The sequence below is a fragment of the Mytilus galloprovincialis genome, chromosome 2 (genome assembly GCF_965363235.1).
Source record: "Mytilus galloprovincialis chromosome 2, xbMytGall1.hap1.1, whole genome shotgun sequence".
Lineage (NCBI taxonomy): Eukaryota > Metazoa > Mollusca > Bivalvia > Mytilida > Mytilidae > Mytilus > Mytilus galloprovincialis.
This window is the reverse complement of record NC_134839.1, coordinates 27485822-27504003: the sequence shown is the minus strand read 5'-3', so window position 1 is coordinate 27504003 and position 18182 is coordinate 27485822. Positions and strand designations below refer to the sequence as shown.

General features: G+C 32.3%; 1 protein-coding gene and 1 long non-coding RNA gene across 3 annotated transcripts in view; one reads left to right on the top strand and one right to left on the bottom strand.

Annotated features, from left to right (window-relative positions):
- Positions 1-823: 823 nt before the first annotated feature.
- The window catches only part of LOC143063286 (uncharacterized), an 85926-nt gene continuing 68567 nt past the window's right edge, over positions 824-18182 (top strand). Inside the window, exon 1 of the mRNA XM_076235341.1 lies at positions 824-951. Within this exon, the coding sequence (XP_076091456.1) occupies positions 897-951 (55 nt within the window). The 5' untranslated portion in view covers positions 824-896. The remainder of the gene's footprint in view (positions 952-18182) is intronic.
- On the bottom strand, positions 1769-8316 carry LOC143063283 (uncharacterized). 2 transcript variants are annotated; one of them, XR_012974985.1, is made up of 2 exons: positions 7128-8316; positions 1769-6876 (listed from the first exon to the last, which is right to left on the bottom strand). It is a non-coding gene; the product is annotated as an uncharacterized LOC143063283 (long non-coding RNA). The 2 variants fall into 2 exon arrangements; XR_012974986.1 differs by having other exon boundaries at positions 1769-6866.

The window sequence follows — 18182 nt, the reverse complement described above, 5'->3', positions numbered from 1 at the left end:
ATTTTGAATCTACTGATATGTGATTGCTTTGATAATATACCGAAAAATCACATTTTCTCAAACTGTTTTTCCTTTTGTCAAATCTAAATGCATTCTTAAGCGCTATGATTTAGAGATACAAATAGAATAGTAAGCCAGTTTATAGGTGTGAATCGAACTGGCAATGACATTGCAAAATCCAAAACACAACCAAACGATGCACAAAAGAATGCAAAACAAATTAATAGAAAACTAAGGACAAAGCAACACGAAACCCACAAATATCAGGGGTTGGTCTCATTGCTTCTAAGAAAAAGGAATTTACTAATACATTTGCATAAAAAAAAAAAACTTCAAATCATACATAGCAAATATATCATTCACATCATCATTGGATGGTAACTAGTTTATAGAAATTGGAAAGTGCCGATGAGAAAAAATGGAGACAAATTGAAAAACAATTATAATCTATTATTGTATCATATCATATTATGATTTGCAAGGAATAAATCTATTGACATATTTCGACTTCTTTAGAGTTTGTTATCGTAAAATTACACTTTTAATTTTTCATAGAACTTAAAAAGTCTTCAAAATTATTAATATATTAAGAAAGTACAAATCAAGGTACTATAACCCTGACTGGTCACTTAAAAAGAGCGGTACAATATTTTTTGAAAGGGAAGGGGAAGTGTCTCTTGCAATGCATTCATGATTAATCGTGTCTTTAAAACGTGATTAATGTCTGTAAATTATCGAATTTATATGCTCGATTTTATTTCAAATGTCATATCTAATGTTAACATAGTCTACTTTTAGATATGTAAGTTAAAACTTGATTTAACTATACCTACCTATAAGTTGATAAGAATTGTATTGCCATTTGAACCAAACCTTGATCAGAATTCGGGTCATTCATGGGCATATTGCGTACTAGAATGGATGTAAATAATCTCTTCGCACTTCTTCTTGGTAAGAAAATATTCAATCGATTTTGTATATTTAGTTGACCATCTGACTAAATAAGCCTTTGAGTGCAAATAATATAAATGAATGGTATCTTTATCCTGGCGTGGAAAACATACTCGTAAGCTAGACACAAACTGAACGTATGTCAATACATATGAATGTAAAAAAAATGAAGTAATTAAAAAAACATTATTTATGGTCCGCTAAAGTCAAAATAACAACTAACACATATTATGATGATTCAGGCCACAGATGTGACGGTTTATATTTCAAATCAATCATATCAAAAGATACATGTATAAAATTTGCATACACTACAATTATAAGTACCAATTATGAATTTAATATACAATACTTTCATTACAGTCTGAACCAATGAGCATATTATGTCATAATAAAAAGACAAATGTCATGAATTATTTAAATTGAATTTTTTGAAAAGTTAATTAATTTAGAGTTATCTCCCCTTGACTATAAATTTGTTAATAATAGTGTTACATCTCAACTTTTGGGAGCAGATACCCCTCTTAATGTCCTCATTCGATTCAACCATTGACAATCCTCTTTACAAGGTGGAAGAAGGGGAAGGGGGAGGGGATAAAAATATATATGAAATTGAATGTCACCAAATTTCTGTACTTGTTTCTCCTTCGGCAGCAATTTGGAAAAGAGGCTGGATATTCAAACATGTGCTTGTAGCAGCGCACCCTTTCAATTAAAGAATTCCAGAGAGTTTCAAGTCAGATAATAAAATATGTACCTACTTAACTATTTTTACATATTTCCAAAAATTTACAGAACATGATAACACAAGACTGAATACAATAAAAATTAACGGTCTTTATTTGTGCCATAAAGTCACCTATGCTGCACATAAGTGTATTTATGGTCCGCTAAAGTCAAAATAACAACTAACACATATTATGATGATGCATGCCACAGATGTGACGGTTTATATTTCAAATCAATCATATCAAAAGATACATGTATAAAATTTGCATACACTACAATCATAAGTACCAATTATGAATTTAATATACAATACTTTCATTACAGTCTGAACCAATGAGCATATTATGTCATAATAAAAAGACAAATGTCATGAATTATTTAAATTGAATTTTTTGAAAAGTTAATTAATTTAGAGTTATCTCCCCTTGACTATAAATTTGTTAATAATAGTGTAACATCTCAACTTTTAGGAGCAGATACCGCCATGACGTATGAAGCTCTTATTGAGCTGAATACGCTGCCCTAAAGCAAACCTGCATCATCTATCATCCTACATATGCAAAAGATAAAACTTACTACTCTATATACAGGCATAGAATCACACGAATGCCCTATCCTATTAAAAGACACAATTTACAGACATTGTGTCCTAACAATGCATCTACTGATACAATTCAAAAAATAAACTAAAAAGACACAATTTACAGACACTGTGTCATAACAATGTATCTACTTGATACAACTAAATTATACTAAAAAGACACAATTTACAGACATTGTGTCCTAACAATGTATCTACTTGATACAAACTAAATTTACTAAAAAGACACAATTTACAGACACTGTGTCCTATCAATGTATCTACTTGATACAAACTGAATTTTACTAAAGAGACACAATTTACAGACACTGTGTCCTAACAATGTATCTACTCGATACAAAATAATTATCCTAAAAAGACACAATTTACATATATTGTGTCCTAACGATGTATCTACTTGATACGATTTAATTATCCTAAAAAAGACACAATTTACAGACACTGTGTCCTAACGATGCATCTACTCGATACAATCTAAAATTTTACCAAATCACAATTTACCAACATTGTGTCCTAACAATGCATCTACTTGATACAATATATATTTACTAAAGAGACACAACAATCAAATTATACTACAATAACATCACAAATAACTGTATTTCTTAATATATAGTTATAAGTTTACTGTCTCATATATATAAATGCAATGGGAGATTTTAATATAACTTTTCTGGCAAGCTGTGTTCTGTCAACAGCCTCTCAGTAAACAGATGGATTCCTGGTTTTAGGTTGTCCTTGTGTCAGCTTGTATGAGCGTCATAATTCACCTTTCCCGTTTGTCCACTGTTTCCATATAACATGAACTGTTATTCTTTATGCGATATGTAATGAGCTGTGACCCACAAGCCCTGTACAAAATATAAAATAATAAACGCAGTAATTCATTCTCTAAAATATGTCATTACATGATCAGTTGTGGTACAGATAAAATGACTAAAGGTTAGAAATTTGACCTGATTGTCTAATATACAATTTGAATGCATCGGATTTCCACCTACCTAAAGTTCTAATGGTTTCTGTGGACAATCCTTTTGCACTTGCGTCGGTAGCAAAGCCTATCCTGAAACTATGAGGTTTGTAATATGCTCTGCTGAGCCCACAAAAGTTTAAAGCATCATTCAAAGCATGTTGAAATAATTGTCTAGAAACAGCTTCTCCACTGGAGTTGAGAAATAATGGACCTGTTGTATTATTTCTCAAAGTTAAGTAGTTTGTAAGTGCTGTTACTGCACAAATATTGTCATTTTTATTCTTAGCTATTTCTAAGTGGAATTGTTTTCCATTTGAATGTTTGAAGTCCATGAAAGTGATGACTGCTTTCTTGTGTAAGACAACAGCTTGACTTACACTAATAACGTGATTGTAATTTTTGTTGTTGACTGTCATCTCACCGATTCTTAAAAGAGCATGGTATGCTAGGGTGAACATTGCTTTGAATAGCAGTTGATCATACTTATTAAGTATTTGTCTGTTTCAATGCATCTACTAATTGATTCAAAATCGTACTAGTGATTGGAAGTCTCATATCTTGATTTCTTCCCCTGTGCACTGATTTCAGTACCTTATCCATAATGAATGAATCCGTTGGATCAGGCCAATTATTAATTTTGTGTGTAAAACCAATAGCTGAGATGTATGTTGAGATAGAACTTGCAGCAAGTTCTTTGGATTTCAAATGGGCTATAAATAGTATGAGATCTGCACTAGTAAGTGGTAACTGAAATTTAATGCCATATTCTTCAGCAAAACTCTTATAGTGTATAAATGCTCTTCCATAAGTTTTTTGTGAGGAGTCGAATAAAATGTTGTTAAAAATTTGATTCAAGGGTTCCTGTAGCTTGGCAAATCTGGTAGATTTGGAACTGATTTGGGAACAGTGTCTGCCCATGGTGCTAACCGATGAAATTTCTGTACCTGTTGACGAGAAAGTGCATCTGCCAATACATTTTTTGAACCATATATGTGTTTTGCCTTAAAGTTCACATTGTTTCTTAAGCAGTGTAGAACTAGTCTCCTTATGAGAAACATGATTAAAGCATCTTTAGATGTTTGTTTATTGATTACAGACAATAAAGCTATATTGTCTGTATGAAAATATATGCATTGGTTTTTAATTTGGTGTCCCCATATTTCTACTGCCAAGACTATTGGATATAGTTCTAAAAAGGCAATATTTTGCTTTTGCCATTTTGTGTCCCATTTGCCTAAGAACCACTGTGCACCAAACAAAGCACCATAACCTAATGTACCGGAGGCATCTGTAAACAAATGTAGTTGATCAGATGTTAACCAACGATCTGATAAAATCAATGACTTCCCGTTAAAATTCCTTAAAAAATTTTGCCATGTATTTAGATCTTGCTGAACCGATTTTGTCATTCGTATTCTATGGAAGGATTTTTTAACCCCTATTGTTAAGTCTATAAGTCTTCTGAGGAATGCCCTTCCTGGGATGACAACTGCACAAGCAAAGTTGAGTGTACCAATGATAGATTGAAGTTCCCTCAATGTAATTTTTTCCTTTTGTAACACCACAGTTATAATATTGTTGCATTTATCGAGCTTATCAATGGGAAGTCTTACTTCCATCAACTGAGTGTCTTTTTCGTAACCAACAAAACTCATGTCTTGGGATGGCTGGAATGTTTTTTCCTTAGAAATTGGTATACCCATATCTTTACAAATTGCAAGAAAACGATTTAATTTTTTCTTACACCCATCTTCGGTTTTATCGACTATCATGAAATCATCTAAAATATGCACCATGTGTGTAATCAGTAATTTCTTCCTTGCAATCCATTCAATTGCTGAGCTAAATTTCTCAAAAATTTGACAACTAGAACTACAACCCATTTGTAGATTTTTATCGTAATAGTATTTCCCCTCCCACATGAAGCCAAATAGTTTGTATTGTGATTCTGTTATGTTTATAATTCTAAATGCACTGGATATGTCAGTTTTTGCACAAAAACTTGTTCTTCCTACTGTCTTAATCAGTTCTATTGCATCCTGAATAGAAGCATACTGTACACTGCAATTGTCTTGTGGTATATTGTCATTGATTGATGAGCCTTCAGGGAAGGATAAGTGGTGGATCATTCTATATGTCCCAGGTATTTTCTTTTCTGCTAGTCCCAAAGGGGATAATTGCATTTCTGTAAAAGGTTTTACATCAAAAGGGCCAACAAATCTATTCGCATTAATTTCATTTTGAATTTTTTGTCTCACAATCTCCGGTTTTGTCTTTGCTGATAATAAATTATCAACTGTATTATGATTAACAGAACCTCTGAATCCAACATCGAATCCAAATTTAAAGCCGTTAACCAAATAATTGTACATTTTTATATTATATCCTTTTAACCAATATCCAAGCCTATCAACCTTGACTGGTGTATTGCTATGAAAATTATATTTAACCTCATTTTCTAGTGGGGACAGTTTTGTCTGTCCTTGGGGAAGAGGTGTCGTCTCTGTTATTAGATACGGAGGGACCACGAAAGGGCTGGTTATTCCCACCTTGTATCTTTTTTATGTTGTTACTGTTTTGTGTGAACTTGTAGGGTAGCTGAACCGGTTTTTTACATGCTGAAAATGAGTGGTTAAAACCACAGTTAAAACATCTGTGCTGAAACTTGCATTTATCATTGAACTTGCACCCTAAACCCTTATGAAAAGAAAAACATACTCCAACTGGCCAGCGAGTATTTCCACTTTTGTTATTGTCATTCCCAGTTTTCAGGTTTCCTTGTAGTTTAGCTCTCATATACAGTTCTAGGTGTGTACACCCCCATTGCGCTTCTCCTCTTTCTATTAATTTCCTAAATTCTATATCATACATTTGCCAGTTCCCCCCTTCTCGTGACATTTCCAGGATTATTTCCATGTGGTGGGGAATTACAGACCCTAATGTAGGGTTTTTAGTGCAAATTATTGCCGTGAATTTGTTCCAGGCTGATAGCCATTGGTTTAGAGTTAATGTTTTCTTGTTCTGTTCTTCAGTAATGGACAATTCAGAGTTGTCGGCCCCATGAACCAGTTGTAGTCTGTATTTTGTCTCATCATTTTCTAATAGGGCGTGGAAGTTGATGTATTGTCCCGCCCAGATTTGTTGTTTAATTTTATCTGGTATGTTTCCCCCAGGTTTGAGGGAGCAACTTACAAAGGCTGATTGACCCCCAATAATTTGTTTGTCAACGGTTGGTTGTACAGCCAGAACCTCTGGACTGACAACTACAATGTTATTGTCATTGTTTTGCTCTCCATTACCTTGTATATTTCTGTTCATATTTTCCACGTGATGTTGTACTTCAGCCTCCTGAACGTCTGAATTGCCATTATTTTTTGAAGCTATCTTGTCGAAAATTTCTTCCATTCTCCTTTCCATACGGCTAGCTACCCTTTCTGTGACACGATTGGTTAACTCCTCCATGACATCTGGGGACATAACTGTTGGATTATTTGGAGGATTTGGAGGCCCACTTGGCCTCACAGTTGAATTTTGCTTTCTCTGGGCAGCCGTCTTCATTTTCTTAATGGCACCTGCTACTCCAAACGAGGCTTGTCTTTTGGGAGGCATTGTCTAGAATATACTAATGAAAAATTAATACGATACTTCCAATATAGTATTTTTTATTTATAATAGGCCTATAATTTTTTTTAATTTAATTTGTCTATTTGTTTTTCTTTATATTTCAGCCTGATTATTCATGTTAATCTGTTTAAATAATAAAATCTGGAGATACTCCCCAGTTAAAATTGTTTGTGTTAGATGTAAAAAGCATTCTGCTGTAAAAAAAAAATTATATATATAATTTTCTATTGTTTACTATGCATGACCTACTTTACTGTCATTGTTATAAAAGTCAAGACTGGTAATAATGTGCTGTGTAATCTCATATCAATCAAAACAGTAATATGTGGGTTTGATATGTAAATTTGTGTGTTAACGTGTATTTATATATGGTAAGTACTACTCGAAACATGATTATGCATCATAATGTCGATTGTCATTCTGTTGCGAGTATCCACCGGAAGTTTAAAAAATATTACAAAATTTTCAAATGCGGTTCAGATACGTGTTAATTTCCGTTTTCTGATTTAATCTCTTTGCAGGCATAGATAACTGCTCCTCTTACTGACTTGTATAAATGGTATTGACCTTTTGTATTCAGATGTACTCCATCGGAATTAAATTTATCTTTGCATGAATTTTTATGTGTGGTGTCGAAGGAAAATCTTTTGTTATGATCCCAAAAGATAAATTTCGATGATTTTTCAACCTCGATTTTTATAATGTTATTTATTTTTTGTGCTTTTTCGAAATACATATTCTTGTATTCTCTATCTCTGACGCTATCTTTCATTAATCTGAAATTATCCCGTGGAAAGCGTGGCATGATGGCACATATTACTACTCGTCGCACGCCATACGTATTTGTCAGGATCGAACAAAAACTTATCATTTTATATGCCACTTCCTCAACCGACGTGTCCTCTACTACATCGTTACCACCAGCTAGTAGAACAACACAATCGGGTTTAATAAGTTTAACTATGCCCAAGTCGAACTTCATCATTTTATGAATAGTTCTTCCTCCTACGCCATGCCACTCCACATTTGAAGTTTTTATCAAATTAAAGTCTAAATGGTGTCTATGATCGTGTCCTGGTTTCAGGTAGTTGTGAAGCCGATGGCAAATGGAATGACCTAGTATGAGTGTGTTTAAAGGCATGCTTAGATAAAAATATAAAAATATATATGAAATTGAATGTCACCAAATTTCTGTACTTGTTTCTCCTTCGGCAGCAATTTGGAAAAGAGGCTGGATATTCAAACATGTGCTTGTAGCAGCGCCCCCTTTCAATTAAAGAATTCCAGAGAGTTTCAAGTCAGATAATAACATATGTACCTACTTAACTATCTTTACATATTTCCAAAAATTTACAGAACATGATAACACAAGACTGAATACAATAAAAATTAACGGTCTTTATTTGTGCCATAAAGTCACCTATGCTGCACATAAGTGTATTTAACGTGATTATTTAAGTCAAGTTAAGAAAACCAGTACTTTATGATTGATACTTCAGTGTAACTGAGTGTCAGTTTCTAAGAATTGGTTATAAGTCATGTTTCAAATATAGTTTCTATGACAGCCAAACAAACAATTGTGTGTTCGTAAATTAAAGTAGACCAAAATATTTATACCGTTTTGTTATAATCAATACACGTGATGAAGTGGTTAGCCCATTGTACTACAAACACAAATGTTCCTGAGTCGATCCCTGTTCCAGGGAGAAAACATCAGGGCCTGAATTTTAGCTCTCCCTTGACACCTTTTGCGATTAAGATCTTGAGAAACGATGATAGTCCGTCGGAAGTGGACGATAATTGCTGACACGTGTTAAGAGAGAGCCATATCTGTTGTACAAAAAAGACACCCTTGTAGATTTAGAAAAAGAGTAGCCACTCGCAACAGCAAAATAGCAAGGGGAAAATATAGCATGGATACAAAAGCAAAATATGTTCACCTGAAACATGAAATTTTCATGTGAATTTATGTTAATCGAGATTCGTATGAATATCACATGATTTTTTCACATGAATTTCACGTGAACTTCTGAGAAATTCTTTTTTTTAAATTTAAATTGAATTTGAATTTGAAATTTTGATGTTATTTTAGTGTAACATGTATAAATATAGATTCTAACATTTATACGAGAGGATTATCGGATTTATCCAATCGAGATAATTAAATTGTCACTTTTAAAGTCCGAGTCTCGGCGAGGACTTTTAAACTAATAATATAACTATCGAGATTGGATAAATCCGATAATCCACGATTAACTATGTAAGAATCTGTTTCTCTAATGATTAAAAAATTCATTTTCTTTTTTTTGTTAACCGAAAATGCCCTTTAAGTGCCTTTCACATTGCACGAAGTTGTCAATTTCATTAACACCTGTCATAGCATTTTTTTATTCATCCCGTTAGCAAAAAAAAGTTATATTTCAAATATAGTTTCTCGTATAAATGTAAGATATATTTCATGTTATTTTAAAATCATCCAACGATCTTTTGAGATCACCTGCAACCACACGTTGATTAAAATTTTATATACAATGGGTTCGGAAAGGGATGAATTCCCATAAAATTAGAGAAGTTGTAATTACTTCTTACCCAATCCACTATAAATTAATATGTTTAAACAAAACACATATAGCTTTATTTTCAAGACATGATCAACTGTTTTGTAAATAACTATCTGCTCTGTATTCATAAAACATTAATAGTTAAGTTGTTTTTAATTGTATTTGTACTGATGTACGTAGATATTTTCTGAAATTTTCATAATGGTGGAATATTTGTTTTCGAAGAAACTGTCTACCGATCAACCAACTTTGAATTCTTACGTTGTTGGTTTTTTTTTTTTTTTTTTTTCTGAACTATGAAGATTTGTTTGATAGTTTTATCCGTTTTGAATACCAAAAAAAAACATCAGGAAAAATATGAAATGATCGGCTAATAAAACAACAAACTCGAAGCTTTTATCGCCTCGTTATATTTATCTATATAATTCCTGACAAATCGATGTTTTTTTAGCAAATGTGTTCTGGTCAAAAGTTCCAATTTCAGCACTCGTTTGTCAATTTTACATATATTGTGCAGGTTTCAATATCAAATATACGCTTTTGCATTCATAGAAAGTAAAGAAGTTGTAACATAGAATATGCATTGGTGATCGGAAATTACTTTTGAATAAATTAGTTATGTCTTTTGTAATTCCTTTTGGTAAATTACATCATCGAGGATAACAAATGTGTTACTGTGGATTCATTATTATTCGTTGGAAACCAATTTTCATGGATTTTATGGGTACAGGTAAACCACGAAATTAAATGTTAAACGAATGACAAATGTTCTATAGGCCTGTGTGCAGGCCTAATCAAAACAACGAAATTAAATATCCACGAACTTACAAGTTTTCCTTTATCCACGTAAATTGGTACCCACGAAAATAAATGAATTCACAGTACGTAAAAGGCGGACAATTTGTTAATGATCTCTGTTATAATACAAGGCAGTCATTACTAGTATGTTATATGCATATACATATTCATGGATCTACAATCTGTCGATACCTGTAACTTGGCATTGCACAACCTCATGTTTTTCTCTGGCTGTTTATGACGTCTTTACACTAAATCCATTGGATGTTGGATGTGTACGGATTGATAGTTTAATCTTAGATGCATGATTTTTTTTATTAGTTGTTAGTGGCTTTGAACTAACTGTCAGATAACGGCGAGTACTCTAAGATCTGTTCATTGTGTCTTTTTGTGTCGGGATGTATGAGTACCGGGCCACGTCCACTTGTATTTTTGTCCATCTGATGAGTTATGCCTTTTTCAACTGATTTTTATAGTTCGTTCTTATGTTGTACTGTTATACCACTGTCCCAGGTTAGGGGGAGGGTTGGGATCCCGCTAACATGTTTAACCCCGCCACATTATTTATGAATGTGCCTGTCCCAAGTCAGGAGCTTGTAATTCCGTGGTTGTCGTTTGTTTATGTGTTACATATTTGTTTTTCGTTCATTTTTTTTACATAAATAAGGCCGTTAGTTTTCTCGTTTGAATTGTTTTACATTGTCTTATCGGGGCCTTTTATAGCTGACTATGCGGTATGGGCTTTGCTAATTGTTGAAGGCCGTACGGTGACCTATAGTTGTTAATGTCTGTGTCATTTTGGTCTTTTGTGGAGAGTTGTCTCATTGACAATCATACCATATCTTCTTTTTTATATTATTTTAAAATTGTGTTTGTTCTTTAGTAAAACGCATTTATTTATAGCATTTAAAGAATATTGTTCATACGACCAAGAATATAAAGCTTCCATTTCTGTAAATAAAGATAATGCAATTTTCAATATAAACACCCTTTATGGCGAAAATTGTGCGATTTTGATAAGGAAGTTTCGTAAACACTTATATCCTTGAATGTAAAATTCCTATGCACTATATTTTTGTTCAATGGTCAAAACAAAGGGCTGTATAAAATATTTTTTTCACAGTTATAGGCCGCGAACGTCTTAGAGATTAAACTTATACTCAAACTCTCTACTTTTACTCCCTTTCCTTTTGGTCTTCCTCAGAAGTCAAGATGATATCTCCATTTACATGGTGCAACATATCAAATATCCTTAGGTCTCCATCCATTGGTAAGACACTTAAAACTATAATTGCAAATAAAATGTTCAAATAAAATTGGTAAATCTGTCAGTAGATACGCAAACCCAAGTATAAAAGGCATTACTTAATGTATTTTAATTATATGCAAGACAAATGAAAAATAATCAGCCGAGAAACCTGGAAAAATAGCGTATATGTGCTTTCTGTATTATGAGGGTGTCAGGAATATGGAAGTTATTATCTTATAGTTAGTTTCTATGTATGTTGTATCGTTGCTATTTTTTTGTTGCACTTGAGTGTTCTGTTGTTTTGTTGTTTTGTTGTTTTCTCAATAGTTTATGTGTCTTCCTAGATTTTAGTTTGTAACCCGGATTTGTACTAAAAAATGAAGACATTTCAATACTGTTACATTTGAACTTAACACTATTTACAATATGCTAATTATTCCCATCAATAAATTTCAAAGGTTTTGGTGATATTCACACCACTAAAAGTCTGTTCTAAATAATACACTATTACTATCGTTATGATATTTTTCTCTGGGTTTAAATTTGTTACCCGGATTTGTTTGATTTATTGATTTATGACTTTTGAACAGCGGTAGTCTTCTGTTGTCTTTATTTATGTATTCAAATTCACACAAAGCTTGGTTCTATACAAATTGACAAAAAGCCTCATGTGGTTTGTTCCTTTTTCGCCATATGTGAATGGGGTCTTAATCAAAACAATAAGAGTTCTGTGATACTTAAAAAAGTATAATTTATTCCGTATGCAAGTATGGACCTTTTTGAAGCTACAGTTTGTGCTAAATTATCAGACTTTGTAAAAGTAAAAGGTTGCTTGAAGAAATATAAATGGTATATACAAAACGCTATATTGAACGAAATGTTTGTGTTTATTGGATGTAAAAACAGAAACTAAAACAACAAATTGATGTCACGGAAATTGTTTTTATACTACAAGACAAAATATGGTATTTTTCAATTCGTTCATTAATAATGTTATAATCAATTCTAATATGACGTGCTTTTCGCTTTGTTAACAAACACATGCCCTAAATCCAATAACATTTGTTTGCACATGCGTATATTGACTACTTCAGAATAATAAATCTTATCAAATAAACAAGGACTTAATATATTTCCTTAACTTTAAAACACTTCAAACTCTTAAATGGTGCACATGATGAATTCATTTATTATGACAGTAACTTGTGGCATTCCGAAATTGACAATATTTGACCTAGATACGACAACCGCTCATGCTGGCTGTTCAAACTCCTCCCTCTGAAAAATCACAGTGCCAGCCGTTTCCTTCTTTACAAACATAAAAGGGAGGATCATGGAAGAGCCTACACAAACGCTTTAACACTTATACTTACTGGACATAGAAATTACCTTAATTGTCCTATTCTGAATCGGTATAATTGATGCAAGCTATACTTTATTGTAGTTTTAACATTGGTAGGCATTATATTCATGTTATTAAAGTCCTCACTATTGCTTGGGCAAAAGTTATCACGAATATAATGCCTACCTATGTTAAAAATATAGCTTGCATCAATTATTTCTTAATTGATTATTTCATCTTACATTCCTGATTTTAAAAAAATAAAACCAAAGAACAAAACATAACAATTGTATCAATAAGAGAGAACATACGATTTTCTAAGATACTATTACTTGAAAAGTCATACCAATTTGAAATTGAAAAAAAACATGAATTACTATACTAAAAAGAAATTAAGTGTATGCTAAGGGGAAACGATAAACAGCTTAATTGAAAAGATGCAAGTTAAGTAAAGTATTAAGTGTGCCTTTTTATGAATTTAGATATGTAAATTGCTTTATCGTTTATAAAATGATCGAAATCTATTAGTATAATATAAAAAAAGAAGATGTGGTATGATTGCCAATGAGACAACTATCCACAAAAGACCAAAATGACACAGACATTGACAACTATAGGTCACCGTACGGCCTTCAACAATGAGCAAAGCCCATACCGCATAGTCAGCTATAATAGGCCCCGATAAGACAATGTAAAAAAATTCAAACGAGAAAACTAACGGCCTTATTTATGTAAAAAAAATTACATAAATAATGTGGCGAGGTTAAACATGTTAGCGGGATCCCAACCTTCCCCCTAAGCTGGGACAGCGGTTTAACAGTAAAACATAAGAACGAACTATAAAAATCAGTTGAAAAAGGCTTAACTTATCAGATGGACAAACATACAAGTGGACGTGGCCGGGTACTTATAAGTTGAATTTAAAACATGTTTAAAGCATTGGATTTCTTACAACAACTGATAACCGTGTCATTTATATGGTATACAGAAACAGGAATTAACTTACAAATAAACGTTCTTAGGTTTTACCCATTCCAATAAATATGAACATGATGAACATCAAAAACACAGATATAGACCTGCATTGCTTAATGTACCAGTATTCTCAAAAAAAAAAAAAAAAAAAAGAAGGAGAAGCATATATATTAGCATCCAATATAAATTGTGCTCATATATTTATTTATTGTGCGTGGTTTTGTTTTTTTTTTTTACTTAGGACTAATCTCTTGCATACCGAGTTTGCGTCTCAATCATAAGATATTAAGAAATCAAACAAAATAAATTAAATTAAATACTAAATACTGAGCAACATGAATCCCACTATAAACAGGGGAAGATCTCAGGTGCTCCGAAAATTTAATAGTTATGAAAGGGTAAGCAGATATTGCTTCACATGTGGCACCCGTCGTGTTTCTCATGTTATTACAAATCCGATAAATAGTCTAATTATATAGGTCATAATCGGGAAAAGGGAAGGGGATTGTAGTTACGACATAAAGAACACATCTGAAATCAACTGTGTAAAGGTTACTTCATAACGGTCAACCAACTCGTGATGGCGTCCGTAAAATTTAAGAAGGGAAGATAAACTGTCCCAATTTTTTTTCACCAGATGGACATTTTGATTATCAATGTCTTTTAGGATCGAGGTCAGAATATTGGAAATCGGAAGCTTATTAAAAAAATGTAGCGCTATAAACCAAATAGGACAAAAAGTATAGTCAAAGCCCAGGAGTGCACGTTAATCTTTTGAAAGCCGATTGAGAAAATAAATCAACACTCTGGATTCCTCCCAATTATGCAACAGTATGCACATGCTTGACTTTCAATTTAAAGGGTTTTACCATTCTTGTTGCAGCTAAATAAAGAAAGGTGACTCGAACTTATCCAATGTATAAAGGTACAATTTCATGTTCTAAAAATTTGTTCTCTGATAACTTTTTAAAGAATGTTTCTCGCTTCAAATAATTGAATTCAGTTTTATAAGTATAAAGGCTGGACTATACGTATAAGAGACATAGATTATTTTAATTTGAAATTGCTGAGCTCTAATCTTGAAATTGATTCAAAGTCAAAGATCAATAAGAGAATCAACATTTTGACAATTGCTTGTTATCTCTTTTACAAAAGACTAACAAACTATGAAATGGATAAAATTGTAATTTTACTGATATGACACACTTGTTACAATTAAAATTAAATGTAATTTGAGTAGATCTGAAATGACTTTGAAAAAAAACAATTAAGGATTGTTATTCTTTCAGTAAATATTCAGATTAATCCATTGCGGTAATTCAGTTTTGTTTAGACAGTTAGCTTCGAGTCAATTCAGATCTGTTGATTTTAGAATTCAGACATACTAAACTGTCTACAGTTACAGTGCTAGATTGACTGTACGCATACTGATTGAACGGTACTGAAATTACAACAACAACAAACTAGAAAAAAAATTTAAACTCTTAAAAAGACTTTACGCTTTTAGGTTCAGACGTTTGCGATGTTTTTACTATCTAAATGGAAGCCGTTCTGGACAAAGAATAGAGCTTTGCATAAAAATATATTTCTGGTTGTTCTTTTTTCCTTCTTTTTTGTTTTGGTTAAACATATATCGGTTTCTAGCGGCAAACACTTCACCTCGTAACTGAATAAAATGATTAAGATGGGGTACTGATAGGTACATTTAAACATACTCTTTTCTGTTTAGATATTTATATTGTATGGAAAGAAGTGTTGCCACTGTTCTTTAACGAAAGTGCACTTTTTCAGAAAATCGGGTTGCTCATTGTATTAAAACCTTGGATTAAAACATAAACATAGTTAAAGATGTAATCACCATCCAAGAGTTCTACTGTAATATACAAATACGCAATATTTTTCTTTATGAGTTTACATAATTTGTTTAGACATCGTATTCTTCTATAAATTTGACTGTCTCTCTTGTATCTTTCATCCCTCTCCTTCAGACATTGCTTCGTGAGTACATCCCTCGGAACTCAATACGATCAAATACTTTAACAAGGCGAACTCTGTGTGTGGAATACACACTTTGTATTTCAAGCTCTGCATTTGCATATAAACAAATGTCTTGAAGGAAATATGATGATATATGACTTTTGAAGAAAATCGGTATGTGAACTCAGTTCTTCAAGCAAATATGACATCCATAAAAGCAGTAAAAAAATCGTTTATGCCTTTAGTGCTTTTGAATGAGACAACTAAACATAAACTGCGATAGTCACGGAACGGCGGCTCTACTTTTGGTTCTCTGTCAGAGGACCAAAAGTCAGAGAACCAAAAGTAGGGCCGCCGTTCCTTGACTATCGCAAGATTGTCAATTTAAAAATGCTTTAAAAAAACGAGCCATTGGAGCATCACATGACAGTCTTAATTCTTGGTCACAACGATTAAACTGTTCGCAAATAAGAATTTAAATATTGAGTATAGAGCATAAACTCCAAAGTCAACACATATATCATCTAACCCAGCTGAAATTAAAAATGTTCTTACTGTTGCTATAAAAGAAAGACGACCCCACAACATTATCATATTCATATAATGTGGGACTACAACAATGTCTGCAAAAGACAATATTTCTTAATAGGCATTAGCATGCAATTACAGGTATAAAGTTTGCACATCATTTTGCTGAACATATCTTAACATTATTTCATAGCAGTATAATTAAAAATACTGTTGGTATGTTTGTTGTATATGACTGAAGCATACGGGTGAAACATGTTTACAATTATGAATGCGAATTCTGATAGCCTTTTGTAAAAGCTGGTCCGAATTTTGGAACGTTTTATCAGTTTTTTTTCTGCAGAAATAGCTATTGGAATGAAGTTTTGTTTTAAATTAAGTTGAATAAATATCCATGACTTGTCCAAAGTATCGTTTGTTCCCTTATAAAGAAGTCTGAATAAGCATTGGAAAAAGGGTCAATAAGTTTGTTAAGCTTGTCGATTGGTACGCATGTCATATGTTTGTTATCTTAACTATCAAACTTCAAAGATCCATCCAATTCAATTTAAACTTTAACGGAACTTATGATAGCGTTTGAAATATCTGTTTTCTTCTGAAAGAAAGCCATAAGTTTTGAGTGAAACGTATTTTTGCCATCAAGTGTCTCAGCATTGATGTTAATATTATAAGCTCTAGCTTATATATAAATATCATATGGACACCTTCTGCAAATGCAGCAATACTATACGGTAATTATGACATGTTTGGATTTTGGCTAGTGAGATAAAATTTTCGTACTTCCGAGTATCTTGGTGTAGTTATAATACCAGTTTTAGATAAAGTGGTATGCAAACAAAATTGCTTAATGTAGCCATACATTTTGCTATTGCTAAAACTAAAGGGCATTCGATAAGATTTTGATCTCATAATGAAATTTTGATGAAATTTTGTATATAGGCTATTTTTTTACTAGATGAAAATCAAATATGTAATACAAGATATACATTTATGTGCTACTTTTTGAGTAAAAGAAGATCAAAACAGGATTTGTGGACGTATGTTTTCCTTTACAGAGAATTACACAGACAAAAGATAAATACAATCTGTTTTTGTTAAATTATTTGTATTTTCTGTTTTATATAACATTATAAGTATGTTCATTATCACTGAACTAGCGTATATTTGTTAAGGGGCCAGCTGAAGGACACCTCCGGGTGAGGGAATTTCTCGCTACATTGATGACCTGTTGGTGACCTTCTGCTGTTGTGTTGGTTTTTTTTCTATGGTCGGGTTGTTGTCTCTTTGGCACATTCCCCATTTCCATTCTCAATTTTATCATATCAATTTATGCATTGATTTTATAGAAATTACTCAATATTCATCAAATGTTCATGAATGTAGAAAGTACGTCATATTTTGCTGTGTATTTTTCAGATTTCAAAAATATTGCATTATTGACTTTTTCGTGAAAATCGGTATAAATAATTTGTATACATAATCAATCCAAATGTCATTTAAAAAGCAGGGGTCCATGAACTCGTTTTCAAGTTTAATTAGTTTGAATATGTTGAATGATAAAAATCAGTCGAAAAATGGATCTTTTCCCGATATGTCACAATTTGACGTCGCGAAAATAACAATTTACGTTAGCAACGCATTGCCTCCCCTGTAACTGTATCGTTTTGCAACTATTACTCTTTTTTTTTTATAATGTATGACTTTAATGATTTTTATATCATATCTATTTACTACGTGCAATCTGCAACTGTTTTATATGTTTTAATCATGGTACCTGTAACTTAAACTATTATGTATATACAATTGTATTTATATGTTGTATGTTTGCCTTTTTTCTCTTATTATTGTTTTTACTTGTATTGTATATGAGGGCC